Source organism: Scyliorhinus canicula, chromosome 20 (genome assembly GCF_902713615.1).
Source record: "Scyliorhinus canicula chromosome 20, sScyCan1.1, whole genome shotgun sequence".
NCBI lineage: Eukaryota > Metazoa > Chordata > Chondrichthyes > Carcharhiniformes > Scyliorhinidae > Scyliorhinus > Scyliorhinus canicula.
This window is the reverse complement of record NC_052165.1, coordinates 86,609,824-86,628,549: the sequence shown is the minus strand read 5'-3', so window position 1 is coordinate 86,628,549 and position 18,726 is coordinate 86,609,824. Positions and strand designations below refer to the sequence as shown.

Sequence of the window (18,726 nt, the reverse complement as noted above, 5' to 3'; positions counted from 1 at the left end):
TTGTACAAAGAACGACCCATCTAATCAACTTTGCACCATCCATCTGTCAGAGATGACGGGAATGCAGCCCCTGAATTTTGGTGGGGTCAGATGAGATCATCTGCGCATCTTTTGATGGCTGAGGAAGCTGATTCTGAAAAGGCAGTCTTTTCCATATATGATTGGCATAGATTGTAGTTGGTACGACTATGGATATGTAAAGTCACAGCTTCATAGAGATGTTGGTTCCTAGGCAGGGAAGTGATTGATGTCCTTTTTTCTTTCGAGCATACAGTGCAGAAGGAGGCCATTCGGCCCATCGAGTCTGCACCGACCCACTTAAGCCCTCACTTCCACTCTATCCCCGTAATCCAATAACCCCTTCTAATCTTTTTGGACATTAAGGGCAATTTATCATGGCCAATCCACCTAGCCGGCACGTCTTTGGACTGTGGGAGGAAACCGCAGCACCCGGAGGAGACCCACGCAGACACGGGGAGAGCGTGCGGGCTCCGCACGGACAGTGACCCGGCGGGGAATCGAACCTGGGGCCCTGGCGCTGTGAAGCCACAGTGCTATCCACTTGTGCTACCGTGCTGCCCTTCACGCGTTTTGTTAACCAGATATTGTCCAAACCTTGGTGTATTTGGACATGAACTGCTTTGGTATCTGAGGAGTCACGGAAGGTGCAAGAATCAGCGAATATCTCCACTTCTGACCTTATGGAGGAAGGATTGATGAAGCAGCTGAAGTTGGTTGGGCCTCGGACATGTTCATTCAGAGAGCCCGTACAGAATGTAAGCATTCTATGATCCTAACAAAGATGGTATATACACGTTTTTTTTTCTTTTAGAGATGGTAAAGAGAAAGTCAGAAGAAGATTGTGCTGCAGTGGTTGCCATGGGAATGAGAGGGTGCCGCAACATTTGCCGGGGGTTGAGAAATCTATTTTACCCGGCAAAACGAGGCAGGCCCTGTCTTTATAGCTCAACTCAGACACCCCCTGAGTCAACTGGGAGGTTCATTTGCTTTTGGAATGTAACTAGATCAGAGAGTAGTAAGGGCGTGGAATGCCCTGCCTGCAACAGTAGTGGACTCCCCAACACTAAATGCATTCAAATTGTCATTGGATAGATATATGGATGATAAGGGAATAATGTAGATGGGCTTTAGAGGGGTTTCACAGGTCGGTGCAACATTGAGGGCCGAAGGGCCTGTACTGCGCTGTAATGTTCTATGGTATGGTAATGTACTCGAACTATATCTTTTCTAGTCAATATTTGGAAAGTTAAAGTCTCCCATAACAACTACCCTGTTTCTTTCGCTCTTTTCCAGAATCATCTTCGCCATCCTTTCCTCTACATCCCTAGAACTATTAGGTGGCCTATAGAAAACTCCCAACAGGGTGACCTCTCCTTTCCTGTTTCTAACCTCAGCCCATACTACCTCGGAAGAAGAGTCCCCATCTAGCATCCTTTCCGCCACCGTAATACTGTCCTTGACTAGCAGCGCCACACCTCCCCCTCTTTTGCCCCCTTCTCTGAGCTTACTAAAACACCTAAACCCCGGAACCTGCAACAACCATTCCTGTCCCTGCTCTATCCATGTCTCTGAAATGGCCACAACATCGAAGTCCCAGGTACCAACCCATGCTGCCAGTTCCCCTACCTTATTTCGTATACTCCTGGCATTGAAGTAGACACACTTCAAACCACCTACCTGAACACTGGCACCCTCCTGCGAAGTCAAATCTGTGCTCCTGGCCTCTATACTCTCAATCTCCCGTACCCCAAAACTACAATCCAGATTCCCATGCCCCTGCTGAATTAGTTTAATTAACTTGGTGAATGGTAACTTGTCCGACTCACAACCTAATAATAATAAAACAGAAAGTGCTGGAAGTAGCAACAGGTGGAGAGAGGAACAGATTTAACGGCCTTGATTTTCACTAAGCTCAGATGACTTGGGAACCCTTTAAAAATGGTGGATGAGCTGAATTTTGGGAATTTCCAACCCCATTTTTGTCTGATTTGCAGAAGTGCCTTTAAAGCATGTGTGCACGTTTCTGGCAAACACCAAAATCCTGTATTCCGAATCTGGTTGGTTCCAGTGTGGAGATAGACATCACGTCTGCTAGCTTCATGGCGCTGGGCCAAGCGGTCATTGTTCACGGCCCCTTAAACGAGTTGTGACCTCTAGTCCGCACCACGGATCCTTTTAAAAGTGAAATTCAAAAGATCCTCCTCAAGCCGCCAATGCCAAGCTCTGCCCTTCCACCCATACCCAACGCCACATATGCACACATAATGAAGCTTGGCTGAGAGCTAAAGACCCATTACGGACGGCACAGTTTTTAGCACTGCTGCCTCACAGCACCAATGACCCGGGTGTGTGTCATGATATGCAGACATGCAGATAATGATAAACAGACAGGTACAGATAGGCAGCTAATGAACACAGAGAACAGGACATGAGTGTCCTGCCTCAGTGCTGGTATCTCACTATAAAAGAGGCACTCACACTCAGCCTCTTTCCACTGATGAACATCTACAGAGTGAGTCAGGGTGTATTTACTTTTTTGTTAAATTTAGAGTACCCAATTATTTTTTCCAATTTAGGGGCAATTTAGTGTGGCCAATCCGCCTATCCGGCACATCTTTGGGTTGTGCGGGTGAAACCCACGCAGACAAGGGGAGAATGTGCAAACTCCAAACAGTCAGTGACCCAGGGCCGGGATTCGAACTCGGGTCCTCAGCACCATAGGCAGCAATGCTAACCACTGTGCCACCGTGCTGCCCCAGGGTGTATTTACAGTGTCACACCTCCAGCACGTGGCTAAGAGCTAGTCTGGTTCAGTCAGACAGAGTAACCACACTTAAATTAGCAGAGAGTCAAATTGATAGAGAACTGTGCTAACTGTGCTACTGGTTCAATAAATCAGATTGAACTGACTTCAAGGTCTGGAGTATCTTTTGGTCAAAGCTGCATCCAGTTGCAGCCTGTGTTATCCCAGAGTAGATAACACATCATGCTACCAGGAGACTGCTTAATCTAGGCGGTTTACCTCAGTCCGTTCCGTGACGACCAGAGAATGTATCCCGGAACAATGGAGAAGATTCAGGCTCCTCACCAGTTCAGGACCTCCGGCAATCTCAGTGCCAACTGGCGGACATTCAGGCAAAAGTTTCTGCTGTACATCGAAGCTTCAGACCTCATGGGTGCGTCTGATGCAAGGAAGATCGCGCTTCTCTTCTCAACAGCGGGTGATCAAGCCATCGAACTCTCCAACTCTTTTCACTTCACCGAAGGCCAGGACCAGACAAAGTTTCAGACCATCTTGGACAAGTTTGACAGTCACTGTGAAGTGGACACCAATGAAATCTTCGAACGCGACATATTCAAACAGAGTCTACAAGGTAAAGATGAATCTTTCAACTCCTTCTTAACTAACCTCCGCCTGCTAGAGCTGTCCTGCAACTTTGGTGATATTGCTGACTCCATGATCAGAGACAAAATCGTTTTTGGAGTTCACTCTGATCCTCTGAGAGAGCAGCTACTGAAAATCAAGCATGTAACCCTGCCAATCGCGATTGAAACATGCACAGTGCATAAGCACGCCAAAAATCGCTATGCCCAGTACAAATCGACTGAAAATGAGAAACATGCCTCCCACGAGGCAGAGAGTGTGCAGGCCATCGCCCGGATGCAGCGTCTCAGCATTGAAGACAGCTGCCGTTTTGCGTGCTTTTCCCGGGGCCCCACCCATGCGCAATGCGAACAGGATAATGAAGCGACTGACACCCACACTGCGCATGTGCAAAGACGTCAGGGCGGCGACGTCATGACGTGCTCGAACTGCGGCAATGCCCACTTAAAGAAACAGTGCCCTGCAAGAGGCAGGCGATGTTTAAACTGCGGAAAGCCTGGGAATTATGCAGCCTTGTGCAGGTCTGCACCACCAGTCAGGGGCCAGTGCTCCCAATTCCGATGACGGCGCGTTCAGAGTGTGCAACAACGATTATAGGATTCTGATCCTGGCAGCACAACGGATCCAGAGGAAGACTGCCTGGACTCCGTTTACTGTGTGGGCGTCATTACCAAATGTGAATATGTCACCACCAACTCATCACAACTTCAATCCATCCTCGCTGTGGATTCTGCGGACGAATGGCGTGCGGTAATGCAGGTCAACCACTGCTCCATCCAGTTTAAGCTGGACACAGGTGCTTCTGCCAACCTCCTCTCACAGGCAGATTTCAAACGCATCAAGAAGTGCCCCAAGGTCCTTCCAGCAGCCTGCAGGCTCCTGGACTACAACGGAAATGTCATCACGGCACTGGGGCCTGCCATCTACTCGTCTCCAACGCACCCATGCATGGTTACAATTTTGAAATTGTCAAGCCAGACAGGGCATCCCTACTTGCCGCAGGCCTGCAAGCAGCTGAATCTCGTACAGCGGGTTTACACAACATCCTCCAATGTGGATCTTCAGGCCGGCATTGACGACATCCTGGCTCAGTATCCGGATGTGTTCGGCGGGATGGGCACGCTGCCATATCGATACAAGTAAGAAGTCTTACAACACCAGGTTAAAGTCCAACAGGTTTGTTTCAAACACGAGCTTTCGGAGCACGGCTCCTTCTTCAGGTGAATGGAAAGGCTTGTTCCAGAAATGTTTATACAGACACAGTCAGAGATGCCCCGGAATGCGAGCACCTGCAGGCAATCAAATCATCAAAGATGCAGAGAGAGAGGTAACTCCAGGTTAAAGAGGTGTGAATTGTCCCAAGCCAGTTCAGTCGGTAGGCCTCTGCAAGTCCAGGCTTGTTGGTGGGGGCCGAATGTAATGCAACATGAATCCCAGATCCCGGTTGAGTCCGCATTCATGCGTGCCGTCCAACGCCGGCATCTCCACATCATATCGATACAAGATTCTGCTATGACCTGATGCCAAGCCAGTAGTCCACGCACCACGCCGGGTCCCGGGTCCACTGAGAGAGCGCCTGAAGGCACAGGAAGCTCAAGGATCTTCAGCAACAGGGGCTGGTTTAGCTCACAAGGCTAAATCGCTGGCTTTTAAAGCAGACCAAGCAGGCCAGCAGCACGGTTCAATTCCCGTACCATCCTCCCCGGACAGGCGCCGGAATGTGGCGACTAGTGCCTTTTCACAGTAACTTCATTGAAGCCTACTCGTGATAATAAGCGATTTTCATTTAATTTTTCATCATTTCCAAGGTAACCGAACCGACTGACTGGGTCAGCTCGATGGTATGTGTTAGAAAGCCTTCGGGAGACCTGCGCATCTGCATTGATCGCAAGGATCTCAATAAGAACATAATGCGTTGTGGTTCGTATCCGCGAGGAGACAGCCAAAGACCCCTTCTTGTAGCGTGTCATGCACCACCTCGCCAATGGCTGGCAGAAAGGGCTGTAAAGGACAATCTAAAGGACGACCTGATGGTGATTGATGGTATCCTCCTCAAGCTTTACCAGATTGTCATTCCACTCAGTCTCCAGAGCTTGGTGCTCCGCCAAATCCATGAGGGTCACCTGGGCGTCGAGAAGTGCAGACGCAGAGCCAGGCAGGCTGTCTACTGGCCCGGTATTAGTCAGGACATTTCGAACATGGTCCTCAACTGTGCGATCTGTCAACACTTGGAGCCAGCGCTGAGCAAGGAGATGCTCCAGCAGCATGAAATCGAGACCTCCCCGTGGTCCAAGGTTGGCATCGACCTCTTTTGTGTGAATGGGCGTGACTACATGTTGATTATTGACTATTTCTCCAATTACCCTGAAGTGGTGAAGCTCTCAGACCTCACATCTCGGACCGTCATCAAGGCGTGTAAGGAGACGTTCTCCAGGCATGGTATCCCACTCACTGTCATGACTGACAATGGCAGGTACCTGGGGGTGCAGGTGGCCAGGAGTTGGGGGGCTCTTCATAAGCTTAACTTCACCAGACTAGTGGAACAGATGGAGGAGGAATTTAAAAGGTGGGACATGGTGCCGCTATCGCTGGCGGGCAGAGTGCAATCCGTCAAAATGACGGTTCTCCCGAGGTTCTTGTTCCTCTTCCAGTGCTTGCCCATCTTTATCCCTAGGGCCTTTTTTAAAAGGGTGACCAGCAGCATCATGGGATTTGTTTGGGCGCATGGCACCCCGAGGGTGAAGAGGGTCTTCTTGGAGCGGAGTAGGGATGGGGGGGGGCTGGCGTTGCCCAACCTCTCGGGGTATTACTGGGCGGCCAACGTGTCGATGGTGCGTAAGTGGGTGATGGAGGGGGAGGGGGCAGCATGGAAACGGATGGAGAGAGCGTCCTGTGGGGATACAAGCCTGGGGGCCCTGGTAACGGCGCCGTGGCCGCTCCCTCCCACGAGGTATACCACGAGTCCAGTGGTGGCGGCTACCCTCAAGATTTGGGGGCAGTGGAGGCGACATAGGGGAGAAGTGGGGGGCTCGATGGAGGCTCCGTTAAGGGGGAACCATAGGTTCGTCCCGGGAAACATGGATGGGGGATTTCGGGGATGGTATAGAGCGGGCATTAGACAGCTGAAGGACCTGTTTATCGATGGAAGGTTTGCGAGCCTGGGGGAGTTGGAAGAGAAATTTGGGCTCCCGCCGGGAAACATGTTTAGATATCTGCAGGTAAAGGCATTTGCTAGACGGCAGGTGGAGGGATTCCCTGCGCTCCCCGCGAAGGGGGTGAGTGACAGGGTGCTCTCGGGGGTCTGGGTCGGGGAGGGGAAGATATCCGATATCTACAAGCTTATGCAGGAGAAGGAAGAGGCGTCAGTAGAGGAGCTGAAAACGAAGTGGGAGGGGGAACTGGGGGAACAGATCGAAGACGGGACATGGGCTGATGCCCTGGAGAGGGTAAATTCTTCCTCCTCGTGTGCGCGGCTTAGCCTCATCCAATTCAAGGTGCTGCATAGGGCCCACATGACTGGGACGAGGATGAATAGGTTCTTTGGGGGTGAAGATAGGTGTGCCAGGTGCTCGGGGAGTCCAGCGAACCATGCCCATATGTTCTGGGCATGCCCGGCATTGGAGGAGTTCTGGAAGGGGGTGGCGAGGACGGTGTCAAGGGTGGTGGGATCCAGGGTCAAGCCAGGATGGGGACTCGCGATCTTTGGGGTTGGGGTAGAGCCGGGAGTGCAGGAGGCGAAAGAGGCCGGTGTGCTGGTCTTTGCGTCCCTAGTAGCCCGGCGAAGGATTTTGCTACAGTGGAAGGACGCAAGGCCCCCAAGCGTGGAGACCTGGATCAATGACATGGCGGGCTTTATTAAGCTTGAGAAGGTTAAATTCGCCCTGAGAGGATCGGTGCAAGGGTTCTTTAAACGGTGGCAACCTTTCCTCGACTTTCTGGCTCAACGATAGGGTACTGGGACAGTAGCAGCAGCAACCCGGGGGTGGGGGGGGGGGGGGGGGGGGGGGGCGTTGATTATGTTAGCTTATTTTATTTAAATTTGATTTATCTAATTTTAATTTATGGTTAAGTTCTCTTGTTTGGGGGGGGGGGGTGGGGGAATGTGATACATGTGATGTTATGGTATGGGGGGAATTGTGGGTGTTATGGGGCTGTTAGTTGCATATTACTGCTTTTTGCTATACTTTTTGTTATATTTTCTGCAAAAAAATTCCAATAAAAAAATTAAAAAAAAAAAAAAAAAAAAAAAATGACTGACAATGGCCCGTGCTTCAGCAGCCACGAGTGGTCTATCTTTGCCAAGTCATACCATTTCAAACATGTCACTTCCAGCCATACATACACTATCCACAGCCGAATGGGAAGGTTGAAGAAGGGGTGCACATTGAGAAACAGCTCATCTGCAAGGCCGCGGATTCTGCTTCTGACATCTACCTCACGCTGCTTGCGTACAGGGCGACCCCACTATCCAGGGACCTGCGGATGACACTTCCAGCCATACATTTGCCCAACCTAGATCACCTCCTGGTGCTGCGGAAGGTGCAGCAGCTCCGAAACCAGCAAAAGCAGGGCTATGATGCTCATGCCACAGATTTGCCCGTGTTATCCCCGACAGACACTGTCAGGATCAAGATACCGGATGGTGGCTGGTCTGCTCCAGTAGTCGTTGTTCGACAGGCTGCGCCCCGCTCGTACGTTGTACGTATGGATGATGGTTCTGTTGTGCGACGAAACAGACGGGCACTGCGCAAAGTTGCCTGCCCGCAACTGCTTTCTTCTCCATTTCCGTCCGTTGTTTTGCCACCTCCTGATACCTCGAACTACGAGGCCACCAGTCAGGCTTCCATCCCACCTATCAAGGCGCTGTCATCCCCACAGCCACCTCTCCGGCGGTCGACAAGGATCAGACGCAAGCCCCAAAGACTGAACTTACGAACATTTGTTTTGTTTGCTATGTTATGTTCTCACATTAGACAGCTGTCTTCACATGTAAGTATGTTGACATCTGCCCGCTTGTAAATATGTTAATATATGCCACCACATGTAAGTACATACCCATGTGCCAACAGAACATTAAAAAAGGGGGAGATGTCATGATATGCAGACATGCAGATAATGATATACAGAGGCACAGACAGGCAGCTAATGAACACAGAGAACAGGAAATGACCCATGAGCAGGCACGACACTCAGGGGTGGTATCTCACTATAAAAGGCACAAGGCACTCACACTCTGCCTCTTTCCACCGATGAACATCTACAGAATGAGTCAGGGTGTATGTACAGTATCACACCTCCAGCACGTGGCTAAGAGCTAGTCTGGTTCAGTCAGACAGAGTAACCACACTTAGGTTAGCAGAGAGTCGAACTCAAAGAGAACTGAGCTAACTGTGCTACTGGTTCAATAAATCAGATTGAACTAACTTCAAGGTCTGGAGTATCTTTTGGTTAAAGCTGCATCCAGTTGCAGCCTGTGTTATCCCAGAGTACATAACACATCAGTGTGGAGTTTTCATGTTCTCCCCGTGTTGGCGTGGGCTTTGTCCATATACCCAGGTTTTCTCCCACAGTCCAAAGATGTGCGGGTTAGTTGGATTGGCCATGATAAATTGCCACTTAGTGTCCAGGAATGTGCAGGTTAGATTATGGGGTTACGGGGATAAAGAGGGGTGGCGAGGGAGTGGATATAGGTACAGTGCTCATACAAAGGGCTGGTGCAGAATTGATGGGCCAAATGGCCTCCTTCCACACAGCAGGGATTCTAGGTCTGTGTATGTATGCTTTTTGAAACACTTGTATTCCAGAGAAAGCATTGCTTCATTGCCAGTCCATGCCCTCTGATCTCTACCACCAATTTCACATGATGTGGAGATGCCGGCGTTGGACTGGAGTGAGCATAGTAAGAAGTCTTACAAAACCAGGTTAAAGTCCAACAGCTTTGTTTCAAATCACTAGCTTTCGGAGCACTGCTCCTTCCTCAGTGAATGAAGAGGTGGTTCCAGAAACATATAGAGAGACAAAGTCAAAGATGCAAGAAGATACTTTGAATGCAAGTCTTTGCAGGTAATTAAGTCTACAGATCCATACGGAGAAACTGGAGAGAGGGATAATCACAGGTTAAAGAGATGTGAATTGTCTCAAGCCAGGACAGTTGGTAGGATTTCGCAAGCCCAGGCCAGATGGTGGGGGGTGAATGTAATGCAAAATGAATCCAAGGTCCCGGTTGAGGCTGTATAAAGGGGTCGTTTTCAGGGTGGCAGCCAGTGACTAGTGGTGTGCCTCAGGGGTCAGTGCTGAGACAACAACTTTTCACAACTTACATTAATGATCTGGAAGAATGAACTGAAGACGGTTGCTAAGTTTGCAGATAATACAAAGATCTGTAGAGGGACAGGTAGCATTGAGGTAGCAGGCGGGCTGCAGAAGGACCTGGACAGGCTAGGAGAGCGGGCAAAGAATTGGCAGATGGAATACAATGTGGAAAAGTGTGAGGTTATGCGCTTTGAAAGGAGAAATGGAGGAATAGACTATTTTCTAAATGGGGAGATGCTTAGGAAATCAGAAGCACAAAGGGACATGGGAGTATTTGTTCACGATTCTCTTAATGTTAACATGCAGGTTCAGTCGGCAGTTGGGAAGGCAAATGCAATGTTCGCATTCATGTCGAGAGGGCTAAAATACAAGACCAGGGATGTACTTCTGAGGCTATATAAGGCTCTGGTCAGACCCCATTTGTAGTATTGTGAGCAGTTTTGGGCCCTGTATCTAAGGATGATATGCTGGCCTTGGAAAGGGTCCAGAGGAGGTTCACAAGAATGATCCCTGGAATGAAGAACTTGTATGAGGAACAGTTGAGGACTCTGGGTCTGTGCTCATTGGGACTTTAGAAGGATTAGGGAGGGATCTTATCGAAACTTACAGGATACTGTGAGGCCTGGATAGAGTGGACGTGGTGAGAATGTTTCCACTTGTAGGAAAAACTAGAAGCAGAGGACACAATCTCAGACAAAAGGGAGGATCCTTTAGAACAGAGATGAGGAGGAATTTCTTCAGCCTGAGGATGGTGAATCTGTGGAACTCTTTGCCGCAGAAGGCCAAATCACTGAGTGTCTTTAAGACAGAGAAAGATAGGTTCTTGATCAATAAGGGGATCAGGGGTTCTGGGGAGAAGGTAGGAGAATGAGAAAAATATTAGCCAAGATTAAATGGCGGAGCAGGATCGATGGGCCGAGTGGCCTAATTCTGCTCCTATGTCTTATGGTCTTATGGTATGAGAGGCCATCCTCCAACCATAATCATTCTGGAAATTACCATTGACCATTCAATAAACTGGTACAGCCATATAAATGCTGTGGTTATAAGAGCAGGTCAGAGGCCGGGTACCTGTGAAAGCGATTCACCTCCTGAATCCACAAAGCCTTTTGACAATCTATGATACCCAAGTCAGGAGTATGATGAAATACTCTCCACTTTCCTCAATGACTGCAGCTCCAGCTGGGAGGGATACTGCCAGAGTGCCAGGCTGGCGTCACAAAGCTGGAGTTTTTTGCGTGACATGACTCTGGTCTGGGGCTGCCTGAGGCCTGGGAGGGGATGAGATCCCTCTTATCAGTGAGTTGATGCTTGGGGGAGGTTCGAGGGTCACGTCGGGGGGGGGGGGGGGGGGGGGGGGGGGGGGTGAGAGATTGGGATACCATTTACAAATGGCATCCCGATCTCTCCCTGCGCTCAGGCGTTCCGGCAGTGCAGAAAACGGGACTAAGTCAGTCCTCAGCTATGCGTTCCCTGCTGAGGCCCCTGATCTACCCGAGCGGTTGTTCAGTAGGCTGGTGTTCCTTGCCGCTCCAGGCTCCGATTAATACTCAGCCAATCGCGCTATGGGACTCTGTTCCTATTCAGGTAGCCATGATGTGGAGATGCCGGCGTTGGACTGGGGTGAGCACAGTAAGAAGTCTTACAACACCAGGTTAAAGTCCAACAGGTTTGTTTCAAACACGAGCTTTCGGAGCACGTCACCTGAAGAAGGAGCCGTGCTCCGAAAGCTCGTGTTTGAAACAAACCTGTTGGACTTTAACCTGGTGTTGTAAGACTTCTTACCCTATTCAGGTAGATCGCGTCCGTCCTTAGTGAAAGCTCAGCAACCTCCTCCCTCACCAAGAACACTAGGATAGGAAAAGGAATGTGAAAACAGCCTGGTCGGTCGGTGACAGTTAATTATTTCTGTTTTACACATGTTGTTGGATTAACTGGAATTGGGGTATATGTTAATATTTGTATTTATGCGATGATGATAATAATCAGGGTGGTGAGATATGGAACTGTTACGATACAGGGGAAGGCAGGAACTGTTCAGGTAAAACGTTCTTAGATAAGTTCAAATATCACTCTATCCCACTCTGAGTTGGCATCTTTTGTGGAAAGATTCCATATTATTTCACATTCCCTACATGTGTAAATCAAGTAACTCTTCAGTGAGTTGCTTGAATCTTACATAATTCACCCCGAGTGTGGCACTTCTCAATGCTCCATTTCTCTACTGGCAGCTCCCACATACCTTGAAGGAGTAGTTTAGCACAATGGACACATGGATGCCTCGACAAGTATACCACATTTCCTTGCAAACATTTGGGAAAGCTGAGCAGTACTTGCTGTACAGCATGCAGGCCATTTCTGGAGCAGTCTATCACAAGTATCTGATTGGTTCCACCTCCAGCAAAGATTGTAATCCCGGTTTTGGAAAACTGAAATAAAAAAGACAATTTATCATTTTACTGCTCGGGGTATTTTGCATAATTGTTCAACACCTAATCCAGAACTGTTTCTGGACACATAGATTCTAACCTCATGCAATACCTGTGCTGGGAGTGTTTGAAAAGGACAGTGCAAAGGGAGCTTTACTCTGTATCTAACCCCATGTATATCCTGTCCTGGGAGTGTTTGTTGGTGACAGGGGAGCTTTATTTCTATTGGACCTGTGCTGTACCTGTCCTGGGAGTGTTCGGTGGGACAGTGTAGAGGGAGCTTTACTCTGTACCTAACCTGTGATGTATCTGCCCTTTGAGTGTTGATGGAGACAGTGTAGAGGAAGCTTTACTCTGTACCTAACCCCGTGCCGTATCTGCTCTGTGAGTGTTTGATGGGGACAGTGTAGAGGGAGCTTTACTCTGTATCTAACACTGTGCTGCACCTGTTCGAGGAGTCATGATGTGGAGATGCCGGCTTTGGACTGGGGTGAGCACAGTAAGAAGTCTTACATCACCAGGTTAAAGTCCAACATGCACGGTGGCATGGTGGTTAGCATAAATGCTTCACAGCTCCAGGGTCCCAGGTTCGATTCCCGGCTGGGTCACTGTCTGTGTGGAGTCTGCACGTCCTCCCCGTGTGTGCGTGGGTTTCCTCCGGGTGCTCCGGTTTCCTCCCACAGTCCAAAGATGTGCGGGTTAGGTGGATTGGCCATGCTAAATTGCCCGTAGTGTCCTAATAGTAAGGTTAAGGGGGGGAGTTGTTGGGTTGCGGGTATGGGGTGGATGCGTGGGTTTGAGTGGGGTGATCGTTGCTCGGCGCAACGTCGGGGGCCGAGGGGCCTGTTCTGTGCTGTGCTGTTCTATGTTTGTTTCAAACACTAGCTTTCCGAGCACTGCTCCTTCCTCAGATGAATGAGGAAGGAGCAGTGCTCCGAAAACTAATGTTTGAGACAAACATGTTGGACTTTAACCTGGTGTTGTAGAGGGAGCTTTACTCGCTATCTAACCCCATGCTGTACCTGTCCTGGAAGTCTTTGATGGGGACAATGTAGAGGGAGCTTTACTCTGAATCTAACCCCGTGCTGTACCTGTCCGGGGAATGTATGATGGGGACAGTGTAAAGGGAGCTTTACACTGTACAATAGTCCCCCTTTATAACGCGGGTGTTGGGGTCCAAGGCAGCCACCCGCGTTGCAACCGAGCCGCGGATATCCACGATATTTATTAAATTTATAAACTTATTTAAAAATCTATGCATGCGCTTCCCATTGTGAGTCTACGGGGGGTGGCTCACACAGCTTTGCCTTTGAAACTGACATGCAGCGCAGGGTGCAAGCGCGTGCGGCAGATGGGGTGCAGACAGCAAGACCTTGTAAGTTCCTGGTAAGTTTCTGTGGGTTGTTTTAATTAGATCCACGATGGGGGTTTTAAATTTATTTAAAAATCTATGCATGCGCTTCCCATTGTGAGTCTACGGGAGGCGGGGGGAGAGGTCAGACCCCCGTAGACTCACAATGAGAAGCGCATGCATAGATTTTAAAATAAATTTAAAACCCCCATCGTGGATCTAATTAACCTTTTTTGGACACTAAGGGCAATTTAGATTGGCCAATCCACCTAACCCGCACATCTTTAGACTGTGGGTGGAAATGGGAGCACCCGGAGGAAACCCACGCACGCACGGGTAGAACGTGCAGAATCCTCACAGACAGTGACCCAAGCTGGCCTAATTCTGCTCCTATGTCTTATGGTCTTATGGTGATACACTCACCAAACACTTGTAAGTATTAATATGTCAGTAGAAGGGTATGGAACAGAGTTCATATCATTTGCAGCCTATGTCCAGCATGCCTAAGAGGTGATGAGGAGATTTCATATTTAAAAGGTTGGTTTTAGCAACACAATTGCTTTATTGAAATTTTGCAAATCGCACCTTTGGCATCTTCAAAAATACTTTTCCAGTTTTACACTTCCCTTCCCTCACCTCAGTTGGGCCATAAATAGTATGAACACCTGTCAATAATATTCACAGAAGCACAGAATAATACAATGCCTTTGGCCCATCGGGTCTGCACTGACCCATGAAAAGTACCTAACCTGCCTACCTAATCCCATTTGCCAGCACTTACCCTACAGCCTTGAATGTTATGATGTTATGAAGGGGCTGGTTTAGCTCACTCGGCTAAATCGCTGGCTTTTAAAGCAGACCAAGCAGGCCAGCAGCACGGTTCGATTCCTGTACCAGCCTCCCCGGACCGGCGCCGGAATGTGGCGACTAGGGGCTTTTCACAGTAACTTCATTTGAAACCTACTCGTGACAATAAGCCATTTTCATTTCATTTTCATTTCAGTCTTCTCTGCTCCAGCAAAACCAACCCAAGCTTATCCAACCTCTCTTCATAACTGAAATGTTCCATCACAGGCAGCATCCTGGTGAATCACTGCTGCACCCTCTCCAATGCAATCACATCCTTCCTATGATGTGTTGACCAGAATTGCACACAGAACTCCGGGCGCGATTCTCCCGACTCACGAAAAATCGGGAAATCGGCGGGAAAAACGGGTGCGTTTGACGACGGTCGGGAAGGGTCCATTTCCCGACATATTCACTCCCGGGAAATGGGCTAGGAACGTGGCCGCGTCAATTACGTGCGCCAATACGAAGGAATGTGGCGACGACACGAACATGCCCACGTGACGCCGCCCGACGCCGTAAAAAGGCGCGGACGAGCACAGAATCTGTCGGCCATGATGTCGGAGCCCAGGAGAGCTGCCCCTCGGTTTGTTGAGGCTGATGTGGAGGCGCTGCTCGATGCCGTCGAGCAGAGGAGGGGCATCATCTGCCCGCATAGAGGGCATCGCCAACCTGCCAGTGCGGTACGCCAGGCCTGGCGTGAGGTGGCTGATGCCGTTAGTGCTGTGGGGCAGACCCCTCACTCTGCAGAACAATGCAGGAAAAAGCTGCACGACCTCACCAGGGCTGCCAGGGTAAGTGCCATGAGGGTGCCCTCTGGTCACAACCATCCCTCCCCCCTTAACTTAATCACCCACCTGCCCCACTGGCACGGGGGGGGGGGGGGGGAGGGGGATTGGGGCAGAGTTATTTGAGGGTGGTTCACAAAGTTGTCACAGACCCAGCGCTCTGGCCTCCGTGGAGAGATGCAATGGTCTTATGACAACTTCACCCCCAAACTGTGCCAGTATCTGAACGGACTGCTGATACCTGCCGTATTGTAATGATATACCTATGTCCCCTCCCCCAACAGGCCAAGTCCGCTCACAACACCCGTGAGCGGCACAAGACTGGAGGGGGTTCGCCCAACCTGCACTCCCTCACCACATTTGAGCTGAGGGCACTGGACCTTGTTGAGGGGTCTGGCACCCGGGAAGTCGCGCTATGCGAGGTTGGCGGATCTGCAGCAAGTGAGACAACCCTCCTTGACAAACACCCACCCCTCCCCCATCCTCTGTCCCTTCACACACCCTGCCCACTTGGACACCTCCCCCATCCTCTGTCCCTTCACACACCCTGCCCACTTGGACACCTCCCCCATCCTCTGTCCCTTCACACACCCTGCCCACTTGGACACCTCCCCCATCCTCTGTTCCTTCACACACCCTGCCCACTTGGACACCTCCCCCATCCTCTGTCCCTTCACACGCTGCCCACTGGGACCGTCCAGCGGCCGGCCGAGCAAATCTAAATAACCCGTCTCATTGTCTTCCCTAGGACGTGATGCCGAATGACCAGGGCCGTCTGGCTGCAGACGACACAGGCATCTGCCCCCACCTCACCTGGGGCCAAACGACAGAGGGTGCCTGATAAGCAGGGAGTCCCATCCTCCCCAACCCAATCTGCGGAGCAGGACGCCCAGAGGGTGGCAATACCAGAAGCCACAGAAATGGCCAGCGATAACCCTGCGGACTCTCAGTGGCCCCACACCACAGAGGAGGCATTAAATTCAGACAACCTCGGGCTTGCGGCACTGCTATCTCCCACACCATCCATCATCCCACAGACACTCACCCCGGTGGGCCGATTTAGTGATGAGTCTCCTGGGTCACAGTCTGGTTCGCACATCACAGCTGAGCAGGTACAGCAGGTGGAGGTCGGAGCAACCGAGGGCCCGGACTGGCGGAGGCCAGGCCAGGCCCAGCATGCAGCTGGCTCCCAGACGTTTTCTGAGTTCCTGGAGTTTCTCAACCCACCCGCACAGCCGATGCCTCAAGAAACCCAGGGTAACAATGACAGGATGAGGGCTGTCTTCCAGACTCTGCAGACGCTGTTAGAGGAGTTGAACCGCGTCCACGAGCAGGGAGTGGTGCCGCTTATGGCAGAGACCCAGGCCGACACCACACGGGTGGCATCCGCGGTGGAGGCAATGGGTGAAACGGTTTCGGCCATGGGTTATGCAAGGCGTTGGGGTTAATGTGCACGCGTCATCCTCGGCCCTGGACAGGGGTGCCCTCTCACAGGCAGCAATGTGCCAGAGGCAAAACGACATTGCCTGCGCCCTGCAGGCCTTGGCCCAGTCTCACCAGGTCATGGCCCAGTCGCAGCAGTCAGTCGCCGAGAGCATCAACCGCCTGACACATGTGCTGGATGGTGTCGTGCACTCACAGGTTGAGGTCGCACAGTCCCTGGTGGGAATGTCTAACTCCCTGGACTCCGTGTCTGCAAACCTTCGGATCCTGGTCGATACCGTCGCAGGCCTCCAGGACTGGCAGCGCCAGGTGTCGGGGGCACCTCCCCGCTCGCACCTCTGTCCCAAAGTGAGGCCCGGGGGCCACCGGGCTCCCCGAGGGAGGAGGAGGTTTCGGGGCCCGTCCCATTAACTCCATCACGGGACGTCCCGGGATGCCCGGCCTCCCCCCGTCCCATCCCTGGTGCATCGGGTGGGCAGCAGGCAGAGCAGGGTGGCACAACGTCACCCGAGACGCCCGCAGAGCATCCTGGCCCATCAAGGCCGGGTCACACCAGGAAACGCTTGCCGAAGGAGAAACGAGTCGAAGGGGGTGATTCGCAGCAGTCCTCCTCCACTCCTGCTGTATCATCTGGGGACTCACGTAGACGTAGTGGTAGGGCCCGTAAGGCAACAAAGATAGACACTGAGTAAGTTGGCACGGGTGAAGGGCACAGTTTAGTTGTAGGGGCTAGGGCACCTGTAAATGTTTGTTCACATTAAACGCACTGTTCCACCTTACTTGTTAAACCGTGTGATTGTTCCACAGCCACAGGAATCATGATCGTGACCGAGTGTCGCTGGGGTTGACGAGCGGTGAAACTTCGGTGCCGAGTGTGCAGTCCCTGCCCCTCCCCCCACCTCCTCCCACAGCGAGCCCACGCGGGCACGTGATGGAGTGTCCATGACGAACTCAGCGGCCACCAAGGTGGATGGTTCAGCTATTGCCGTGGGTCAGACTCTCTCTAACGATTCTGAGCTCACAGCTCTTCGCAGAGGGGGCTGTCATCATTCCACATGGCACTGATCACACCCGCTGACACAGCCATCAATGTTGTACCATACCGTCTGGACCCAGTGGTAAGGGTGATGTCGAAGTGGAGCACTGTACACTGAGAGGGGGTGGGGGGGGGGGGGGGGGGGGGCTGTGGTGGTGGCAGTGATGTTGACCCTCTGCACGACTAGCGATGCAGGTGGTGGTTTGGTGTTCAGAGGGGACGTCACATGCAACGCGTGAACCGTGCTGCCACCAAGGCGTCGCGTGCCCGCCGTCCTCGCCGGGTCTGTTGTGCCGCCTCCTGGGCATCACCAGCACCAGGGTCGTGTCTGCGTGCTGCGCCCGCCACTCCGCCAGCCTCCTCCTCCTCCTCCTCCTCTGTGCTGGCACCACTGCCACTGGTTTCTCCCTCCGCCTCATGCAGCAGGTCATCTCCCCTCTGCATCGCGATGTTGTGCAGCGCACAGCAGACCACAACAATGCGAGCGACCCTTTCAGCCTGGTACTGCAGGGCCCCTCCGGAGCGGTTCAGGCACCTGAATCTCATCTTCAGGAGGCCAAGGCAGCGCTCCACCACACCCCTGGTTGCTGCATGGGCCTCGTTGTATCGTGTTTCCGCATTGGTCTGAGGCCTCCGTATAGGCGTCATCAGCCAAGACCTCAGCGGATAACCCCTGTCGCCTAGCAACCAGCCCCTCAGCCGGGGGGGACGTCCCTCAAACATCGCAGGGATGAACGACTGCGCCAGTATGTAGGAGTCATGCACACTCCCTGGGAACCTTGCACAGACATTCATGATCCTCATGTGGGGATCACATACCACCTGGATATTCATGGAGTATGTCCCCCTCCTGTTTGTGAACACGTCCCTGTCCCCTGCAGGCGGGCACATGGAGACGTGAACACAAGATTGCCCCCTGCACCCTCGGTATCCCGGCCACTCTGGCAAATCCACGAGCTCGTGAGTCTTGACTTGCTTGGTCCTCGGGAAAGGTGATGTAGATGTCAGCGATGGCATAGAGGGCGTCGGTCACATCCCGGATGCACCTGTGCACCGATGACTGGGAGATCCCGGAGACGTCACCGCTCGGAGATTGGAAGGAGCCGGTAGCATAG

General features: G+C 51.6%; 1 protein-coding gene across 1 annotated transcript in view; it reads right to left on the bottom strand.

The window, feature by feature from the left end:
• LOC119955202 (cytidine and dCMP deaminase domain-containing protein 1-like) overlaps positions 1-18,726 on the bottom strand; it is a 127,155-nt gene that overhangs the window by 39,144 nt on the left and 69,285 nt on the right. The window contains exon 9 of the mRNA XM_038781210.1: positions 11,961-12,147. Coding sequence (XP_038637138.1) covers positions 11,961-12,147 — 187 coding nt within the window. The remainder of the gene's footprint in view (positions 1-11,960; positions 12,148-18,726) is intronic.